Below are 23,084 nucleotides of genomic sequence, written 5' to 3' on the forward strand. Positions count from 1 at the left end.
AAGCGGAGAAGAAAGAGAAGAAGAGAGGGGGGAACCAGTAGGGGGGCTGAGAAAAGAGGAAAGTAGAGCCGGGTTCTAGGTAATTAACGGCAAGCTCTTTAATTACTGCTGCTGTTCATTGTGCCAGAAGGAATGTGACAATTATGCCATTAAAACTTCCTAATGGGAGGAAAAAGCGAGGAGGAGGAGGGGAGAGGGTGGATAACGGAAGACATGCAAAAAAGGAGGATGAAAGAATGAAAGGAGGGAGGGAACAGAAGGAAGAGAGAACGACGAGAGGGAACGAGGGAGGAGGGATATGAAAGGAAAAGGGGAAACAATCGCGACAAAAGAGGAGCTGGGAGGGAGATGGGGAGCGTATTAGGCCAGCACAGTGACAGAGCAGATTAGCATCAAACAAGAAAGGCCACAGACGTGTGTGTGTGTGTGTGTGTGTGTGTGTGTGTGTGTGTGTGTGTGTGTGTGTGTGTGTGTGTGTGTGTGTGTGTGTGTGTGCGCGTGCATGAGTGCGTGTGTGTGATCACTGAAACAGAGGACATATTCATTCCAAAGACGCCACCAAGGTGGATGGAACTTTGATGATGCAGAATCTGGCAAAGGGAAAACTTGTGTGTGTGTGTGTGTGTGTGTGTGTGTGTGTGTGTGTGTGTGTGTGCGCGCGCGCTTGCTGAATCTGCGTAGGCTCCTGTTTCAAGTGGTGGTGCAGGCAGGTAGGGGAGGAAGAGGAGGAGGAGGAGGAGGAGGTGGAGGAGAAAGGGGAGAGATCCACAGAAAAGGGCCTTGGGGGCATCCTGATACACATCCAGTACATTTCCATCTCCACATTACCTCTATGACTCACACACACACACACACACACACACACACACACACACACACACACACACACACACACACACACACACACACACACACACACACACACACACACACACACACACACACACACACACACACACACACACACATAAGACGGAAAAACATAACAAATGTGTTCGTGCACATATGTAATACACACAAACACATCATTCCCACACAAACATCAAACAGCAAAAAACACACAACCCACGCACCCGCACTCACAAACACACATAATCACATACACAAATAACACCCCCCCACACACACACACACACACACAAACCAAAAGCCACACGCAAACACTTACATGCAGAGTCTTCGTGCTCACCAAGGCGGTTGGTTCGTCAGGGGGGTTAGAATTTGCATGGCTGGGCAAATTTTCCTTGCGCTAAACTCTAATCAGTTCCTGTATCTCTCAGACACCTGCCCAGCAAAAAAAACCTTAATATGCAAAACGCCTTCCCACCCTCCTCCACCGCTGCAGCTCCTCGGCCAACAGAAGACTTATTCACCTGGCCTCTCACTCTTTTCCCTCCTCTGTCTGTCTTCTTGCAAATTTTTACATTTATGTATGCAAATAGGCTGTTCCCCTTAAACCTGTTTTAACAGTAACTTCCTGGTGCCAGGAGAAGAATGAGTGTCTTGTCTGAGGTGTCACAGGAAATGTACGCTTCAGAAAGAAGGGGTTTGTCAGGAGGACAAGATGTTACCTCTGTGTTTGTTCAGGTATGTCATAGACTTTGGAGGCTGCATGTGCACTTTTTGAGGACTTACATACTCTCTTTCAAGAGGTGGCCATGTTCAAACTTTCTCCGACCATTTATAAGTTATGCAAACCTGTCTAAGAGTCTTTTTTTTTTTTTTTTACTGTGAAATAGTGCCATTCAAAGATATAAATTACATATATATCTAGTTTTCTTTTACGGTTCTGAAATACAGACTTCACATAGTTCAAGTTTTAACGTATTTAAGGCAGAAAGTCAAACCTACTCTCAATTTAAAGGCCTGCTCCCGTCAGCAACCTAAATAACTGTTTTGTGGAAATTTACGAGAATCGTCTTAAGTCGAGGTGTTAAACTTTTAAAATGAAAAACATTTCCTTATTTGTAGATTTCTGATTTTTCAGTGAAAGAAAATGTTAATTAAATATTTTTTTTGCTGGAAATGAACATTAGAATTTTTTTTCTTCCGAGCAGAGTATTTTCTTATCTTTTAAAACACGTCTGGAGGTGGTCTTTGACTTCTGACTAACAATGTCTCCCTAAATATAAAGACAGACATATATCAATTAAATAGTTTCTGGAGCTGGGTGGTACTTCCCGGTGTCAGGGGATTTTGCATGAGCGAAAGAAAAGAAACAGTCACCTAGAGGGAAATAAATCCTGGACACCAGGATCAGGGAAATGAGCTATCAATGATTTGAAAAAAAAACAAAAACGAGAAATATATAAAACAAAATTAAACCCTTTAACAATATTGTGCTTACTATTTACTACTGCTGGTGTAAAAATCTGCTGCTTCTATTTGGCGTTGAGTAAAAGGGAAATGTCAGTGCTTGACTGTAGGTAAAAAGTTACTGTCTTCTCGACTTAAACATATTTTCCTGTTATCGTGAGCAGCTGGATAGAAATCATTTTTCTTGGAGCTCTTCTCTGATGGACTTTCGTATTATTGAGACCTCATATGTACAAGTGCTTCTGCCTGCCAGAGTCTTTCAAAGCCTCCCTTAAGAGGGCTGAAGATGGATGTGGGGAAGTGTGTGTGTGTGTGTGTGTGTGTGTGTGTGTGTGTGTGTGTGTGTGTGTGTGTGTGTGTGTGTGTGTGTGTGTGTGTGTGTGTGTGTGTGTGTGTGTGTGTGTGTGCATGTGTGTGTTTGGGTGCACACAGAGGAGCCCCAGTGGACAAATAATGACAGAGAGAGATAGACGGAAACACAGAGAAAGAGAGTGAAGCACTTTAAATGTGAGCGCTCGCAAAACTCCCACTGCTCGCAAGGGCACTTCGCTCCTGCACGTCATCTCTCTCTCCTTCTACCCTTCTTTCTCCCCTTTCCATTCCCCCCTCGATTCCCTTTTTTTCCCTCCCTTCATCGCTTTCTCCTTTGTCTCCAAGCTCTCACCCTCTATCCCCTATCTATCCATCTCCCTCTTCCCCCTTTCCCCCCTCTTTCTCTCCCCTTCCTCTCACTAAAACAGTAGGACGCTTAACCTTGATAACAGTGAGATTTTTTCCCCCCTCAAAGTGACACACACACACACACACACACACACACACACACACACACACACACACACACACACACACACACACACACACACACACACACACACACACACACACACACACACACACACACACACACACACACACACACACACACACATATGTATACGAACACACACACTGGAGAAGTGCTTTGCCAGCATGCCAGGCCGGTCCAAGGGACGGCTGTACCCTTCGAGGTGAACAGGACACTGGGAAATGCAGCAACAACAAAACACTCACACACATACACGAACGCACATAGACTCAATCTCTGACAAATACACACACACACACACACACACACACACACACACACACACACACACACACACACACACACACACACACACACACACACACACACACACACACACACACACACACACACACACACACACACACGCATATCCAGCTCACTCCAGATCCTTCTTAACACAGGCCTTTTAAAGGTCTTTTGTCAGCTGACATTGAGAGAGCACTGGCAATCCTGAAACATTTTACACACACGCACACACACACACACACAAAGGTGGCAAAAGGAGAAGTGTGAAAAATGAAACTGCTGAGAATTTATGATCACAATATACTGGAAGACACACACATAAACATCTCACCACAGATGATAGGTAAATGAGGACAGGGAAGTAAAACACACACACACACACACACACACACACACACACACACACACACACACACACACACACACACACACACACACACACACACACACACACACACACACACACACACACACACACACACACACACACACACGCGCACGCATGCACGCACGCATGCACACACGCGCAGGTGCTAAGAACCATAGAGAGGAAATTAACAATGAGGAAGAGGCAAAACGTGTGAAGTGTCAGTGAGGCTTCTTCCTCATTAGAGTTCCTCACGTCGTTATTACCGTATTAGAAATCAACAAAATTTCAGAAAATCTGTTGATCTGGAATTTTCTAGAGGAAATTAGTTGAGCATATTCTCCTTAAAAAACAAAACAACAAAAAAAACGTTTTTGTCACAGCTAGAAATTGTGCGTTTCTATGAGAACCTGATCACTTATAGCACAGGATGTATAAGAGACTTGAACTCAGCATTGCGAACAGTCACAGAGAGACAGTGTCAGAGAGGACACAGTGAGACGGTGTCACACTACCCGACTGCATCACGAGGTATCAGGTGAAATCCAACGTTTTTTTTTGTTTTTCATACGGACTGCATTTGCTTTCAGCTCCTACTCTTACTGAGCACATACAGCTTTTACAATTTAGTCTGCATCGAACTGCTGGAAGGGTTTACCTCGAAGTCGTTGGCCTTGTTGTAGTGCATGTTCAGGGCTCGGAAAAGCTCAGAGTCGCGGCTGACGCCCAACTCCTCGACTCCGGTGACTCCGTCGTTGATGGACTGGCGGGCGAACTTCTCCATCTGGATGTAGTAGAACTCTCTGAAGTTGCTGAACCACTTAATCAGCTGGGAGGTTATGCAGCGGTTAAACTGGAATCAGAAATCACGGGGAGGAGTTATCACTTTTTAGCCTGTCAGAATTGTGGTTTTAAACTTAAATATCCGTTGAAATCCAAAGACATTTTGAATGGAAATGAATGGGATCTTTCAATATGCTTCATGCAGACACATGGAGAGAAGACTGTCATGTATAAAACCTTATTAAGCGACTGGTTTGGAGGGGAGGAAGAAGTGTAAGGATGACAGATTGTCATTTCATATCAGGGAGCCGAGGCGTGAGTTGGGAAGAAACAGAGAGATAAAAGATGAGAGTGAAGAGAGAACACAGGTTGTGGAGTGAGGGAAGATAATAGAGATATTAAGTAAGACAGCAAGGAAGGAGAGGGGCGGGGGGAGAGAAGACAGAGAGGGAGAGTGTGTGGTTCATCTTCCCCACTGGGAGCAGACCTCCCCCCTATCGTAACCCTGAGAGTGAAGGGAGAGCTGGAAGAGAGGGGGTGAAGACCGCAAACACATAATTGACCAGAAAAACGATTAAGTCATCATCTGAAGCGCCTTGGCCCGCGGGGGGCTCAAACATGTACTTAACCCCGTTCACCAATTACACCCTGATTCTCCTCCCCTCTTCCCACACAGGAAGAAAGCAGAAGAAAAAGAGCAACAAAAAAAAAAAAAGGAAGAAAGAAAAGAGAGAGAGAGAGAGAAAGACGGAGATGAGAAGGCTGTGGCCATCTGATCTGTGCCGCTCGACTGGATTCAATAGGGCGAGGTAAACCTATTAAGAGCCTCGGCGGGTCCCGGCTCTTTTTCCGCCTGGTCTCAGCAGTGAAAACACACTGTCTAAACATCCATACCACTAGATAAGGACATTAGGGGGCTCAGGGTAGCTGCCTAGCTTTAAAATGCTCTGTTGAAAGTTCAGATTGAACTCAGAAATTTTTTTAAATAAGATGTTTGCGTCGCTCCTCAGGCTCCCTGAAATTACGTGCTTTAAAAACGCTTGTACCCCCCAACTATAACACATACACAACCAGACACACACACACACACACACCCCAAACACACATATAGGCCTTCACTCCTCCTTCCGCTCTGCTCTTTCTGTGGCACTGGAAGAATGGGGGGACAAAACGCTACTAAACGCTGAGCGGACTACTTGTTGGGGAGGCAGAGCGGTTTTGACATGGAGATTAGACTCTGGGTATTGTTCGACAACACAGACACACACACTCTTCGTGATCTGGGACGGCAGTCAAACACACGCAGGAAGATGGGAGGGTGAGGTAACAGAACCGATCGGGCAAAAAAAGTTGGCAAATCAGAGGAGGCAAAATCAGCTTGGCCCCAAGGTGGGACGGGGCGAAAAGGAGCGGGCCGTGGCTTTCTGGAATGATCGGCGGATGACATAATGGCAGAGGGGAAAAGAATAAGTCCGCTTAACATTGTTTGGCAGGGGTTTGGGAGAGTGTGTGTGTGTGTGTGTGTGTGTGTGTGTGTGTGTGTGTGTGTGTGTGTGTGTGTGTGTGTGTGTGTGTGTGTGTGTGTGTGTGTGTGTGTGTGGGGAGAGAGGAGGGGTTAGCATGGTGGCTGTCCTAAAGTGCAGGGTGAGCATAAATGTGGAAAAGAGGGAGGGAGGGGGAAGAGGGAGGAGGAGGAGGATGGGCGCAGGTCAGCGCCGTCGGACAATGGCGTTTCGCTGGTGGCGGTGGTGGCGGCGGTGGGGTGGGGGGCGGCGGGCGGGGGGGGGGGGTTCGGAACGTGAGCAGTCAGCAAGCTGGGGTCGTGACATCGGAGCGTCAAACAAACAAACTACTGACACTTACAAATACATCGGCCGCACTGGGCTATTCTTAAACAGACAATGCATCAGACAGTTGGAGCACAAACACGCCGTTTCACTCAAGCTGTTGGACGTGGCATGAAGCAAGATCTGAACGAGTCCTATTGGGGGTGAATTTGAGACATTCGTCAATTGGTGTCGATCCATGCAAGCCTGCGTGTGTGTGTGTGCACCTGAGCGTCTGCAAGACTGAGCTCTACATATTGAGATTAAAGTCAGCGAAAGAGTTACCATCGCTCATGCAGGAGACCTTTGGTGTCACTGCAGCTGAGTGACGGATACATTTGTCACTTTGGACAAAGATTACTTTGTTATACCGACAGCTTGGAAGAAGATGTATTGGGGCCTGTGCAGCTGAGCTGTGTGGCTCAATCAAAGCACAGGGGAACACAGGAAAGATGCAATATTTACTGTACGTGTCGGTATAAATACTCTATTATATCTGCATTAACTGCACTCAGCACAGTCAGGGATTCAATTTTGGCCAGTCCCCATACAGCTTCCAGCAGCCTTGGTTCATTAAGTAGCTGGTGGGGGACAGAGACCCCCTGATAGCAGCTAAGGACGAGTGTGTTCGCTGTAAAAGGAGGGAATTGGTTCAAAGGAGCACATCACTGCAGCTCCTTAATCAGAGCTGGCAGGGGTCAGCCAGCACAGACATGAGATGCAGTGAGGAAAACGTGTCTGTGTGTGTGTGTGTGTTTGAATCGACACACTGTGTTTAAGTATATGCATGTGTATAAGGGTGTGTGTGTGTGTGTGTGTGTGTGTGTGTGTGTCTGCGCCTGGCTGAGAGAGAGAGACAGTGAAAGCGTGTTTCTCACACTCACACTCAAGTGCCTGTGAAAGGTCAGCGCTTAGTGCTAACAGCACAAGATAGAAAGTGGCGCACACACATGTTCTGCTCATGCACAGACGCATACTTAAGTCCAGAATAGGAAAACCCTGAAGTATCCTTCGTCTAAACTCTATTAGTCGCCTTTCCAGGGGTATGGAGGTGCTCTGACTGTGAGTCCCAAACTTCCACACACAAATCAGAGGATTTATTATGATGCAGAATGAAATTGTTTTTCCAGTTTTGTCTTTTTGTTGGTTGGGATGTTTAGCTGAAAGGCATTTGGATAAAAAGCCAAACTGTATCTCTTGCCAACACTTTCTCTGACATAGCGGTCAACAATGGAGCAGAAAGCACACAGATGACCTCAGAGTGCTAAGCTACGTCCAGAACAACCAGAGGAGAGCAGAAAGACACAGAAGCCTGTGCGGGCCTCCCTCTCTCTCTCTCTCTCTCTCTCTCTCTCTCTCTCTCTCTCTCTCTCCCTCTCTCTCTCTCTCTCTCTCTCTCTCTCTCTCTCTCTCTCTCTCTCTCTCTCTCTCTCTCTCTCTCTCTCTCTCTCTCTCGTAAGCCCCTTCACAGTCATCAGGGCTTTCCAACGTTTCCTGTTTTCGCAGGAGTGAATTGTGGGAGATAATCTCTGGCTGCCTATTGGCTGACTGCACACAAAAAGCGGCCCTGGAAAGCGGGCTTTTGTTACTGCGGCGACTCAAAATCCAGCCACTGGCCTTTCTTTCTCCCCGGCCCGCCGAGGCACACATACCATGCCACACCATCAGCGAAAAAAAAGAAAAGAGAAGGAATGACATATAGAAAAGGGAAAACCCTCCTGACCTCGCTACTCCACAGCACATGACTGGCCCAAATACTGAGGCTTGTTGCTAAAAGCCAGAAGCAAAAAAAGCAAGGTGTGTGTATGTGTCAGGTTTTTATTTGCTTTAAAATGAAAGTAAAATGTACAAAATACGACAAAGTCCAAACAGCCTATACTTCATATCCACTCATTGTGTCTAATTACAAAGGCAACAACTTTAACTGACTTTATTAATTGACTGAATATGTTTATTTAATCTGTTAATTAATCTGTTATAATTATTCACCCTTAATCAAAACAACGTCCACAATGACATGTCTGAAAGCAAGTGAGATGTTTCTATTGGCTGCCATTAGCAGCACCAACAATGGTATAATGACACATTTGTCAAAACATTTCAGAAACACCAAAAGTCAAAAAAAAGAAGTCATAGCCGTTTTAAAAGAAGCTTAATCGAAGGGAACAACAGCGACGGCGTCCCCAAGTTGTTAGGGCAACCCACTTCCCACGTTCATTAGGTCCTTGACAGTCCAGACCTGATTAGTCAAGACCCGATTAGCCTTCAAGACTTTTGTCTGAGGGACAGCCACTCGCTAAGAGGCCGTGCTGGCTGTATCTAATTAGATAGTCAGTCTCATTCCCATGCATGTCTCCAAACTTAGAGCTTGAGTCCATTGTCTTCTACCGAAAATAAAAAACAAACAATGTGACTCATAATCCCCTTAACTATCTTGACCTTATTTAAGTATCTGATGAGGTCATTGATGATGAGGCCACCTCCATGGGAATCATTTAAATATTAATTGTTGATGCAATTTTTCAAAAACCCCAAAATGTCAGATCAGTGCAATGCTGTAATTCTGAGGATTCTTTTTTTTTTCTTCTTTTTTCTAATGAATCAACATTTTTAGGTGCTTTGTCCGTTTTGCCAACATGTGCCTCTTTTTCAACCTATCCAGTGAAACTCCTGTGAGCCGCTACTCATGGTTGGTGGTGACGGCATATAAGAGGGGACAGCTGGGAGAAAAGGGAACCTTTATCTTCTGATTTGAATAAGATGGCCTGGATCTGTCACAGTGTTTACCCCTCCGTATGGTCCAAGAGGAGCACACACACACACACACACACACACACAAAACAACAACACAAACAAACTCCATCGCACACACACTACAACAGCCATTGTGCTGTTGTTCTTGTTTTTCTCCGCAGCTTACATATTGTGCTTTGTTTTCCAAATTTCCTTCATTAAATTCCCAGCGGAGCTAACGCTCATCCTTGCCATGTTTCCTAAACCAACTCTTTCCCTTCGCCCCTCCCTCCATCAAACCATCCTGCCATACACCTGCTTGGATAACCACTCCTCCGTCTCTAGGCTCCATCCTCCTCTCTGCCCTCTCCACCCCTCCATTACTCATCCCACTCTTTATCTTTAGAATACTCATAGGCTCTTCAGCTCCCTCATGTAAACCCATTCAACTTCCTCTTCTTTCATCTTTTGCATAAAACCATAATTTAGAGAGGACAAGGGCCTCATTTTAAGACAGACTAGTGTACATTGTTCAACACAACCGAAGCTGGCTGATCACAATTAATAAAATACACTTCCCTTTTTACAGCAGGTGTGTTTAAAAAAGTCAAAGGAAGAACAACGGTGGTAAAAGAGTGTATCTATCCCACAACAGAATCAGTCACTATTTCAATATGATAGAAGGGGCAACAAATGACTGAAAATACCAAAGTAGATAGAATCACAGTGATGTTTTCTAACATCAAAAAGGAACATTTTACAATAACATGTGCAAAGGTTTTAGAATAAAAGAAATAATGAAGATCAGGAGCATGTTTTAACTCACCTTGACATCAGAGAAAAACATCTTGAGCATGTTGGAGCTCGGGTAGCGGGTGTAGAAAAACATGAGCTTGGCCTTCTTCAGGTGATTGGGGGAGAGACCTTCTTGGATCTGAAAACAGCTGCTGTTAAGGAAATAAACAGTTTGGAGGGAAACAAACTCGTAGTACAGACACTGTCATAAATATGTTCTTGCTAATAATTGGCAGGGAGTTTGGCAAGAAATCATTTGGATGATGGGAAACCAAATTTCCCTCTAGGCATGAATGCAGGGTTGCTGGAAGAAGAGGAGGAGGAGGAGGAGGGGAGGCGTGGGGGGTTGGAGACAGTGCACCCAAGCAAAACCATTTGCTTGCCATTAGCATCTTCCGTATCAGGTGTGAGAGCGTCACGGTAAGTAATAAACGCTGGCCAACGCTACAGCCGATGCTTTTACATAAGGAGGCTCATTTCACAGTCAAAGTAAGCGAACGCCTTTGCCTACACCCTGCGCTAACCTCCTCCCCAAAAAAAAGGAAGAAGAAAAAAGGAGACATTTGCATATCACAGACAAAGACAGCAGTTAACGCCAGTGACGGGCAAGAAGGCCTAATGGCTTGGCCACAACACATGCCAAGCCTGAATATGACTGTGTGACGTTGGCCTCATATCAGTGATGAGACAAGGTCTCAGAGATGGTCCCACCAAAGACTGGCCCAAGCAACACGAAAAACCTTCTCACACTCACACCGGCCATATTCAAATACATGTCAGAGGCCTTGTCTTCTTAATGGATGGCCTGGATTGAACAGCGGAGAAGATGGAGATGGGCTGGTGGGGGCACCTTGAGGGATAGCATGGTTCCAGCCTTCAATTACATCCCCCTCCTCCTCCCTCTGCTCCACCTCCCCCCACCCCCCCAGCCTCTCTGCCACTGCCAAACCCTTGGAGGAGCAAAAGAAGGAGGAGGAGAAGGAGAAGAGGGGCTGTGAGGCTTTGGACTCAGCCAGTGATGGGGAGACTGAAACACATCTGCGCCACCGAACGGCCCAAGCCATTTCCATGGTGAATTAACGGCCGTATAATGCATCTGATAATATCAATCTGGAGGATAAGACATTGAAAAGGGAACAGAGATGGGGGGGGGGGGCTGTGGGGGCGGGGGGCGGGCTGAAACCTCAGGCTGTTTCAACAAGGGTTTTCATCACGCTGAGGCAAGACAGGGATTTAAATTACACAGCCCTAAGTTTTCATGAAGACTGTTTACACTTGAGTGGACAAAATACATTGCTTGGCATTATTTATGACATACAGGGGTGGCTGTGATCGTTAAAATCAGTCAAGTGTCCAGATGTAGCTGTAACTATAGAGTGGGAAAGAAGGCATCAGCTGCTAGATTGGATTGCCCTTGGCCTCAGGGTTACACAGCAAAGCCAGCAAATGCTGAACCACGCCGGGTTGGCTCCTTAAAGACCCTGTCTACTTTGTCTGATTCAGTAAGAGAGAGGGAGAGGGGGAAAGAGGGAGACAGAGAGAGAGAGAGAGAGAGAGTTAGTTGTATACGCAGCGAGGGTCTTGTGGGGGAAACCCTGGCAGACTGGTGTTACTCTGTCAGGCCTGGCCAAAAGAGCAGCACTTCACTTTCCACACCACACCATCTGCTCCAAGTGGAGGGGATACAATGGATCCTCAGACAGAGCGAGCGAGAGGGAGAGACAGAAAAAGAGAGCTCTTTTTCAATAAGTCAAGGTGGGATTTGTTGGTGAAAGCTGTGCACTTACACTTAGATTAATTTGTTTTTGCTTTTTCAATTAGGATTAGCGTCGCTTTCCTCTCATTGAAATTGATATTAAAAATGATTTTAAGACAAAGACGTTGAGGTTTCACCTCTCCTGCTATAAACATAATATCACCTCCCTTCAGCCACCAATTAAGAAGCTTCATATTTCCTAATGACACATTTTCATCTCCAATTCACTCACAGCTTGCAAATGTAATTGTGATTGGACTTAGGGGTGGCGTGCAAGGCTATTATTTTGTCATGATGGTGCACTCATACCAGCTGGCCCACTGTTCGCCTGCCACATCTGACAAGACATCATCATTCTCACAACACTTCCCCAAAGCCCAAAGTCATGAGAGGAAAATGGCTGCTTCACTTCCTAATTCCAGGTGTAAGGACAAGAAAATTTGGAGTCGGATTGTGAACAAATGAGGAAATTGATAGCAGCCATCTGCTCTACAAAGCTGCCGAGAGCTGGTGAACTTGAACACACCTCGCAAAATGTCTGACAAGCTGTCTCCGACTTCTGAGGCTCGGGAAAAAAAAAGCTAAGTCAAAGGAACACATGCAAATAAACTGATTCATAAAATATCATGCTAATCATAATAAATGTACAAAATCCTATTTTGTAAATGGGAAACTTTGTTTATAAACCTATGGTATAAACTGTAAGAATCAAAAATAAAAGATGAAAAAAAAAAAACAACAACATATGTGTCCATGTTGTTCCTTCTATTCTTTCCATTTAGGGGAGTACATCTGTTAATGCCCTGAATTTGTAAAAGCTACAATGAAAGCCACAGCATCTGGCATATGTGGTTATTGTTTGATTGTTTTCTACTTTCTCTCAGTCTCTGTATGTCTCTCTCTCCCTTTACTCTTTTCATCCCTCCATCGGGAGCCCGTAGAAGCAAAGGATTATAGATCTCTGGAAAGCGTTCACCCTTGGGTCAGAAGACAAGACAAGGCGAGGTAATGAAAGATAAACAGCTCGCTGCAAACACCTGTTAACGTCCGCTTCAAAGAAAAGACAGAGAGGAAGGGGGGGTTTTGCAGGGAGGGAAAAACAAAAAAAGAAGTATTTGGCTGCCAAGCAACAGCCGAAGGGCCCCCCGGGCTGTTGACAGATCTTTATGAAATGAAAAAAAGAGAAACGACAATGATTGTGGGCTTTTTACAACAGCGATGGATGATAAGAGGAACACAGGAGAAAACACAAGCAATCATAAATATACATCTTTGCTGAGTCCTCAGGCAAACCTTTTGTGACATGCACACAAAAAAAGGCACACACACACAAAAAGGCACACACACACACGCACACACACACACACACACACACACACACACACACACACACACACACACACACACACACACACACACACACACACACACACACACACACACACACACACACACACACACACACAAAAGGCACTCAGGTGCACTCGGTAACAAAAACAAGGGATCCAAAGTGTTAAATATACATATTCATTTAACGAATGTATCCACAACAGGTAAAGAGCTGTAGGATTAATTCCTTAAACATCCAATGAATGTTAACGACTTGAAGACAAAGCTTTTTCCGGACAGTCGGCGTGACACGAATCAAACTTTCATAAGGGTTAAGGGGTGTCGAATACTTAGGGACTAAGGAGGTATAGGGGAAACAGAAAAGGGACTGAATGTATCTGTTTAAGCTATTAGTGCAGAATCCCCCAGGGATTCAATTTGAGCCTCCCATAGGGGATAGCCTCTCTATCCGCAGGGCACGATTGGGGCACACTGGGGTTAAACTATAAGGAAGGCTATATAACACCATTGTGTGCCAAGTTTCAGGATGCTATCTCCCTCCTCGTTCTTTCAGGCCATTTTTTTTTTTTTATAAAAAAGAATTGGGGCAGTAAATGTTGTGGAGACCTAATCTTCACGAGTAAGTGATATGTGACAAGAAAGCTTTTAAAGCACTTAGGTTCGAAGATGGAAGAAAAGGCTGGTTGGTGCTGTGAGAAGGAAGAGGTACGAGTATAAAAATAAATACAACAATGCAGCACAATGGACAAGAGAACAGCAGTGGGAGGAAAAGTGATTCATCAACAATTTCTCAGTTTTCTTAGGCCAGTTTCAAACAGACTCAAAAAGATTTGATTTTTAACTCTATATGCTTTAGATGCGATGTTTCGCACCTGTCTCTAAGGGGAATTACCACCTGAAATCAGATTTTTTTTCTTCCTGGCTTACTCAGGAATGAGCCAGTCTGAACTGGATCATGCAAGGTTAAAGCATCAGGATCGCTATCACACACTCACCTATTATTGCCTTTTAAAACCCTGAAAGTACACACACCCACCTTATTTAAAAAAGGATACATTGCTGCCTGAGTAGGGCGAGATGTCAGACATGTCCTGGAGATCACTGCACTCAGACTTGATAAGGGACAGAGAGAGTCCCTCGGCTGTGCTGCCAGGGTGTGCTGGTGAACAAGAGCGATGGTGGTGCCCCAGGTGGTGACCTGATGCCATCTTGGTTCTCAGGCTGGTTGTCTCTCGGGACAGGTCCATGGAGTCTGGCGAGCAACGGTCCTTGCCTGGGTAACCACCTGTGGGTACACCAAGAGGACTCTGGAAGGGGTAGGCCATGAGAGGCAGTGGAAAGGGGTGCCTAAAGGATGGGGGGCTGAAGCCCATGGAGGCTGAAAGTGAGGAGGGGTGAAGGGCGGGGTGATGGTGACCACCATGGGCGCCCACAGCTGAGGACTGATGGTGGTGTTCACTGGGTGTCTTCCTCACTACTAAGGGCAGTGCCTCGGTTTGGTCGTTGGTGGTGCCTGGGATCCCAGGCATGCTGGCAAAGGGGTCGAGTGGATTGGGAATTATGACATCACCGAAGCACTGCAGCCTCTGGTTGGCGGTGTGGAAGTTGGGGTTGTCTCCATTGACAGTGGTAGGAAATCTTTCAGGAGGTATGGAAAGTGGAGGGAAGGCCTGCTGAGGTGTAGGGCGTGGAGGCTTGGCAAACACTTTAACCACTGTGTCCACCACCTGGGTCATGGCTGAATTGAGTTCCTGCTTCAGTGTTTCTGCCAGCTGTTTACCTTCAGCATGCATGGAGGAGCCTGGACCTCCCTGCCCTTTGCTCCGGCCGATCCCCTCTCTTCTTGGCTTTTCTCTGTCAGCCAGCAGGGCCTGCTCTTGAAGCAACGCCCGCGCCCTGTCGAGGAAATGGCCTGGGTCTAGGTCAGACATCTCATTGTCAGAGCGCAGGTCGTCCCCACCCCGGTCATCGCCTCCAGTATCGGACCTGGCTGGGCTGTCCTCTGACATGTTTCCTATATCATTGTGGAGGTCGTTGTGTTCTGAGTCATCAGTCGAGTCATAGATCTGAAAGAACTTCTCCTGCAGCTGCCGTAGCTGTTTCTGCATGTCCTCCAGCTGCAGCTTCAGTTGCCGTCGCTCCTCCTGCTTCTGTTCCTTCCTCTGGCACACCAGCTGAGTGAAGCTCTGCTGCTGCTGCTGAGGCAGACGCTGTTTACGCTTGTTTTCTCGGCTGCTGCTGCTGCACACCTCGCCTCCCCGTGGGCTGCTGGGGGCCTGCTGTTGAGACTGGGGAGGTGGGCAATCCAGCTCCATCTCCCGCTCTCCATCCATCTCATGGTCACGCTCGTGACGGGAAGCAGCAGGTACCACCACACTGGGTGAGTGGCTCATACCTCTAATAATGTTCTCTACACGGGCTCGCTTGGCACGCAGGTGTTCATCATTGAGACGTTCGATTTCAAAGGTGGCCAGGCCAGGAGGACGGCCAAATGGTGACAAGCATTCTTGAGGGGTGCTGTCCTGGGAGGAGTTACTGCAGGCATCCTCCTGGGGAGCATCTGAGCTCGCATTGGAGAGCCCTGATCCAGGGAAGCCTGATTCTCTATCACCCCTGTCTCCTCTTTCTCCCCTGTCATGTCCTCCTCCATTTTTAGTGATGTTATTCTTGAGAAGCTGAGAGATAATGGTGGTGCCAGGGAAGGGCATCATGGTGTCCTCGTATGAGTTGGCCCTCTTCAGAAGCTTTCGGAGTACATTGGACTTGGACTCACTGTCGCTGGCTGATACAACGCCAGGCCCACCATGTGGCTGCACTACAGAGCACTCCAAGGAGTCGGCATCCGATCCGTGGTGAGAGTGGGAGCTCAGAGAGTTCATGGCACTGAAAATGGCTGCTTTGGCGCGGGCTATGTTATCAGTGGTTGTTGTTGTGGCTGCTGCTGTGGAGGAGGCAGTGCTGCCCACGGTCCTCTTAACACCAATGTCCACACGTCTTCGCTTGGTCTGTCTGTTCAGGAGGGAATCGCTGTCATGGTCCGGCATCACGGGTTGCTGCTATTGGGCCATATCCCACAAAGCCAGTCCTCTTGGATCAAAGCCTCTAAGTACCTGTGGGAAACAATTCACAGATGCATGACTCACCAAAGTGAAAATATATTTCAGAATTTAAATTGCTCACTCCAGCACTGTCCTCGACCACCTTAATATCAGAACCAAATCTACGTCAAACAGAAAAGCTTGAAAGTGTTCGATAGACTGAAACAATCAAAATGCGTCAACCTTTAGAGAATTGCATTAGCTGATATATAATAATAAACTGAAGATGTATATTCTTAATCCCTCCTCATGTGTTTCTACAAGGACAGAGACATCCATGATTACATCTTGGCAGTAAGAACTAGTGACAGAGGGGTAAAGAGAACAGGCGAGATGGGGTCAGAATTAGGCCTTGGCTCGAAATTCCAGGGCAAAGTCCTACATTTTATCCTGTCCCCTCTTACATGCAGCGCAACACTGAACCAGTTCCCACGGAACACAAAGCTGCATAAAATTATGATAATTACTTAAGTACTTGTCCTCATTTCCATGATTGTGCGGTGTGAGCCAACATAGCAGCGAGGAGCTCACAAAATCAAATAATAAAAAAAAAAAATAGGGTTAAGATTATCCAAAAAAATTATGGCATAGAGGGGGAGGCGATGCACACTCCATATATTAATAATCCTATTCAGGAAGTGAGTTTCGTTAACTCAACAAAATATTTCAAAATATTTCAACTACGTTTACACATTATAGAAATTTAAAATGCAAGTCCTGTGTTCACATTAATCAATATGGCCATCATATCTTACTCAGTGGGGAGAGTAACACAAAAAAGGAACACAAAATAGGCCTATTGATTTTGGTGCCAGCGTGAGCTCACTTCTGTGTTTTTTGTTTGTCTTTTCATCTGGCAAGGGCAGTTAATTCTGCTCAAATGAATAGGTCACAAGGGTCAACTCTGGCAAGGAGCAACTTAAAGCGCTCTTACAAAAACCCTAATGCCCCTCTGAAAGCAAAACGTTTTGTCAGTATAGAGCTGCATCAATAATGCTATGTAAGTAGCGGTGGCAGTATCTTAGTCAGAGCTATGCCAGATGCATCTAGTCTTAAATATTATCAGAAACAATTTAATGTAAACGCCTTTGTGTACAAAATTGAAGTAATTCTGAGGTTAGTAAATTAATGAATTTCATTGTTTTAGTGTTTCCTTAACATGCATGAAAGTTGCAGGTGTAGTGCGATAATTTTGACCTGTCGTTTTACACTCTTTAATAAAACCCAGCCATCATTCAGACACACTCGCTTAAAATAACAAAATATCATGTCCACAAAAACAAGGCAAACTTAACTTACATTTTTCAGCTTGCAAATTTATAGGCTTTTTCATAGATCTGCAAAATAGCAATAAGACTTGTGGATTTTAAATACAAAAAAGGAACATGACAGATTCAGATCTAAGTTTAATTTTGATGTGATATAATAAAATTCGGACATTTATTTCTTAGGCTCTTTTTCAGTGATAACTGGGAGACAACTGCAGGGGAAATTTAACTCCAGTGAGAATTAACAGCAATCTCGTATTATTCGCTTGCTCCAACTAAAAGAAATGGTATCATCTTTACATTATCACTATGTGATAAGGCTTTCTTTATAGACTTCTCTCGTCACTGAGCCTCACACATTCACACTGTACACACACACACACACACACACACACACACACACACACACACACACACACACACACACACACACACACACACACACACACACACACACACACACACACACACACACACACACACACACACACACACAGCTGCTGTTGGCTGTGGTACAAACTTTGCAGTGTGATGCAGCACACAGGTGACATATATGCTCTGAATTTTGTTAAATGACAGATAAAACTGTAAAAGTCCAACCTTTTTTTTCCCCAAAAAACGGATCTGTTGAAGTGACACCAGTATTCTGAAATAAAACCCTTTGATAAAAGGCTTCCGCTCAAGTCTTGATCGCCATATCGGGCAGTTCAGACAAGATGCTTCTACAAGGGTGTAAAAACTTGACTTGATCGCCTCAGGACCTTAACAATGAGCTTCAAATAGTCACCAGCACCTGTCTTTTCCGACGCCGCACCTGTCTCCCAACGCCCATGCGCACTATCCTTCTCTCTTTCTCTCTCACTCTCTCATAACAAAAAAAAAACTTGTAACAATTCAAGCAACTGTCAGATACACATAAGAAATACAATCCAACTTTTACGTCCCATTTTTTAAGCCCTTTTCCTCAATAAAAACCCTATATTTGAATTGTAAACCCCAAACCGAATCTTTGAACCTCTCAGACAAGAAACGGAAAGCTTCAAATAAATAGTGCGTAAAGTTCAGGTTTGAAACTTGGCCTAAATTAAAATAACTTTTAGAGTTCAACTAAAAATCCTACAGCATTCGCTTTATAACATAGCAAAACTGAGATCAGTTGGTTTCTTTGCAAATGTGGTTGTCAGTATTGAAACTGAGGGACCAAATCCCATGAAAGACAAGAGCTGACAAAAAAACAAACCGGCGGCGCTTTATCACATCTGTCCTAAACATCTCGCCCGCACGAGATAGAAACCAATTATACAAACCAGAATGACTGACAAGCTCCGTAACTGACTGTTCAAGGATTTTATGTAAATAAAAAAGCACGACTGAGGCATTAAAATAAGATTTGGTCCACGGGACAAAGACAACATGAGTTCATAGCAAATTCACCGTTTTCAACAAGCACGGAAGTGAGCCGAATACAAGTAAATCCAAGTTTCTGTCTAAATTCAGCTCATGTTAAACATCACATTTCCCGTTATTGGGGAAAAAAACACGCTTCCCAAACTTACTTCGCAAAGTTGCAAATCAACTTCATCTCTGCTTTGATGAAGAAGGTTGGGCTACCGTTCGCAAATCATCCTCGCAAAAAAAACACGGGCTGCTAAAGCAACTCGTACCACAATATCAAGATGAGGGAACGAAACAGAGCAAATAAAGTCGTATCGAAATGATTAGCTGTTGATTAGCAGAATAAATTTCCCCGTTAATGATGTTTGATTTGTTTATATTTTTCCGCCCACCGTGCGCAGACGAGGCAGAGCAAGAACAAGAGAGGGAGGTATCCGAGGACAAGGTTACTTACCCTTTAGATGAAGAGGGGGACAACCTGAACTCCTACGGAAAAAAAAAAAAAGAGAATATACGCAGGGCACCGCGGACCGCTGGATGCTGGAATATAACAGTTTCTTAGAGAAGGAAGAGCTGGAATAAAGTCAGCGACGCGAGAACAAAATAGGGGAAAATACAGAAGATGAAAAGAGCTCTTGCGCGTCGGTCTCTCCTTCTATCCTCTGCTGTGACTAAAAGAGTGAGAGACATAGAGAGAGTGCGAGAGAGAGTGCGAGAGAGAGAGCGACTGTGTGGTTGTGCGTCTCCGAGGCGCACTGGATGCAGAGGACTGGATGCTGGAGCGCTCCTCCGCCACTAAAGATTCACTTTAAGACGCGGCTGAAGGAAACAGGAAGACGTGCGCGTCATGAGCGGCGTGATGTAACTGTCGCAACCTACCAATAAGAAGCGTCCGTCCGGTCCGGAGAACAACGCACTGAACTTGACCAGAGAATGGGACTTGAGCGCAACCAAAGAGAGAGAGAGAGGAAAAAAGGAAATACCACTCTTACTAATGTCTTTCTTCACAAATCACCGACTACGCGAGTAAGAATCGTTACGCACTTTGACTTTACACCACTTAAGCAGCAAGAAAACACAGTCTCTATATACACACACTATGTTATTTATTTTTATATTCGAGCCTTAAAATAGAAAGTTTCTATAATAGATGTTGAAGTGTCGGTGATCCTTTATTCCACAAGATTTTTCTAATAAAGTGTCGTGTCAGTACATACTTTTTTTGTTTTTTTTTAATAATAAGTGTTAAGAAAATAAATGAAGCAAACTGATTTCTTTTGGCAACTATTTTAATAAAAAGTTATCTTTTAACGCAAATGCAAAATTAAAGAAATATTTAAGAGCAAATTTTGGACCGTTTTTATATAAATGTTTTTGCACATCTTTTAGCCTCCCTTGTCGCAATAAAATTACAAATGAACAGTGTTTTACATCCCTCTCGACTTTCTCAAGGCTTTTATTGATGCATGTTTCGATTATGTTTTTTGGTTTTTTTAAACGCACCCTTTCCAGTCCAGTCATATTTGATGATTACCAACTTTGGAATTTGATCCTTTTATATGTCCAAAATAAGGATGCATTTGTGTTTTAAACATCAGAAAGTACAATTCTTTTTTTTTTTTCTTCCTGCAACTCGTCCATGGGGGACTAACAGTTGTGGGTCACTTGAGTATTGGAGGTTGAAAGTGGCATGTAGAGATATTTTACGTGCAGAGTATTCTCATTGGTTGCAGCAAAGTCTGATTAATGAACAAGCAAAGTAGTACAGAGGCTTACAGCTTTGCGTTGGAATTCAGATTATTCAGAGAAGCCAATATCTGAGGAGAGCTATCGTCTATTTGTGAAATGCTCGGTTAAGAGCCGAATATCATCATGGACCGTCTGTCAGTCGGATCCACAGCAGGCTGCTGCCACTAAATGATCCCCCTGCGTAAAGACTGTCGAAAGAAAAAATGTTTATAAAGTAAAGGTGATGGTAAATAAAATACAAATTATACACCTGTATGTTTGTGAACAAAAAGATTTTCTAAATGAATTATTAGATATGCCTGTCCTCCCCACCTGTAACACGGATCCCTGCGGACAGTGACATTTGATCCTTTCAAACCCGTTTGACGCTTCTGATTTATGAAACGATGACGGCTGCTCTTCTCTCACTGCTGCATTCCTACAAATTAAAGCCTATACTTAAAATGACTCTGCTGCTTTGGCGCTCACTAAATCAAATGTTTTAGGCGTCGATATTTACAACAGGTGATGGCCACAAATTGTTTCTTAATATTATGAGATAATTGCGGATTTGTATGCAACTGAAATTTATCTCAAGCATTATTTTTGTATCGACTCGAGTGGTACAGATCACATCCCTCTGCAGTATGGCTCAGCTTGCTCCCCTGTATTTAGAGGAAACTTAATTAAAAAAAAAAGAGAGAAATGAAAAATGTATTTTACACGAATTCTATATTATTATTATTATTATAATTATCATTATTATTATTTTATTAAAAAAACATTTATTTTCGAGTTGCATTTAGTAAATTTGTTGTTGAGGAAAGTTTTTCTTGCACACTGGCCATCAGATAAGCATGCTTTTGTCTATAATTTCCAGCTTTTCGGTTTGGATTCATTTGTTACTCGCAGAATCTTCCTTTTTTTTTTATCCTCTGCACAAACAGGATCCTAGAGTACTTAACGACAAATCTTATTTTCCATATGCACCCATGTCAGGTGCCAGAAAGGAAAAGGCGAGTCTCTTTTCCATGTCGCAAGCAAGTGTTTTTTAGGACGAACGAATTGCAACGAAGTCAGCAAAGTTTCGTGTCTGGAGTGGCTTTTCCAAAGCAGGTGTCCCGGCCCCCTGCTCCCCCTCACTGGCCTGTGGCTGCTTTGGCCTCGGCTCCCCTGGGTGCCGTCGGTGCGCACACAGGCTGGAAAAACAGGCCGGGACATTAAAGAAACGCGTGTTTGGAAAAGGAAGACTCGGATGAGGTGTAGAGGAAACGTGTTGGCTAACACTGGCTGCTCTTATCGCGGCCCATTCCAGGTGGATCAACCCGTGTATTTATTTCTAACTCACTTTCCCCCCTCTTTTTGGTCGAGTGCGACACACCTCGATGCCCAAGACTGATAATGTGCTCTGACATTACGCACTGATGGCTGAATTTATTGACATATTTATTCGAGCTGTGCCCAAATGCAGAAAGAGGGAGGCAGTGAAAACAATATTTCTCCCTGAGGTGTTATAAAGGTACATTTTTATCACATTCTGAGAGATAAAGAGTGCGCGCACGCGGTGATAGTATGCCGGAGTGGAGAGGAGCCAGTGTGTTTTCCCTCAGTATTAATTTGTTTCAACAACGGGTCAACATTAGACTATTTAGTTATATGATTATTTTAATTATTATTTTGTTATTATTATTATTACTATTATTATTGTATTACCATTGTAAAGTTTTAATTTTAGGAACAAATTGGATATAGAAAATTAACAAACTGAGTTTTCCTGAATTTAAGTTCCAGGAATTATTGAGAGAATAAACATTATATGGCAGAATAAGCAATCTCTTAAGCAGCATGCAGTTATAAAATGACCTTAATCAGATAATGACTTGACGAGGTCCTACAACAGCACCAATTCTTTTCAGAGACAGTTTTTTAGAGAAATGAGAGCGAGTGAGTGAGAGAGAGAGGGAGAGGGAGGTTTGTGAAATCACAAGCAGAGCGAGATGGTAGCGCTAAAAGCTGTTTTGTTCCGGAGAGGTCTCCGGGTCCCTGAATAAAAAGGTTTAGGAGACATGACAGAGAAGAGGATACAGGATTGGAGTGTAATAAGTGAGTAGGAGTCTGAAGTCCTGTTTGGGCCTCGATGTCCAGGACTTAATGTATTCAGCTTTCATGACAAAGATGAGCATACTGGAGGAAAATGTGCACTTGTTTAAGTGGTCAAGGCAAAACCCATTTGTAAAAAGACCATAACGTAAAATAAGAAACATTCAGTAGGTCTGGGGGCAGTAGTAAAATAACAGTGATTTACATATATGTTAGTATTAGTGATATTACTTCTTAGCTAGCAGGGCATTGATAACTGGCACAGTGTGGCCCCCCATGACCCACATCCCTCTTTCTAGGCTACAAGTAGTGGTGATTATGGAGGCCTATATGTGTGTGCGTGCATGCGTGTGTGTGTGTGTGTGTGTGTGTGTGTGTGTGTGTGTGTGTGTGTGTGTGTGTGTGTGTGTGTGAGAGAGAGAGAGAGAGAGAGAGAGAGAGAGAGAGAGAGAGGTGTGTGTGTGTGTGTGTGTGTG

At 44.4% G+C, this 23,084-nt stretch overlaps 1 protein-coding gene across 2 annotated transcripts in view; it reads right to left on the reverse strand.

The window, feature by feature from the left end:
* Positions 1–19,782, reverse strand: part of LOC138619812 (prospero homeobox protein 1-like) — a 32,859-nt gene extending 13,077 nt beyond the window's left edge. Inside the window, exons 1-4 of one of the 2 annotated variants that reach the window (XM_069696590.1) lie at positions 19,235–19,782; positions 14,075–16,129; positions 9,945–10,052; positions 4,435–4,629 (exon numbers count right to left, since the gene is read on the reverse strand). In XM_069696590.1, coding sequence (XP_069552691.1) covers positions 4,435–4,629; positions 9,945–10,052; positions 14,075–16,063 — 2,292 coding nt within the window. In that variant the 5' untranslated portion in view covers positions 16,064–16,129; positions 19,235–19,782. Of the gene's footprint in view, positions 1–4,434; positions 4,630–9,944; positions 10,053–14,074; positions 16,130–18,941; positions 18,991–19,234 lie in introns of those variants that run through there. The other variant, XM_069696591.1, reaches the window with a different exon arrangement.
* Positions 19,783–23,084: the final 3,302 nt, after the last annotated feature.

This window comes from Brachyistius frenatus, unplaced genomic scaffold (genome assembly GCF_029030835.1).
Source record: "Brachyistius frenatus isolate BFR_SWC_R1_liver_20210118 unplaced genomic scaffold, ASM2903083v1 Contig_21, whole genome shotgun sequence".
In the NCBI taxonomy this organism is placed as follows: domain Eukaryota; kingdom Metazoa; phylum Chordata; class Actinopteri; family Embiotocidae; genus Brachyistius; species Brachyistius frenatus.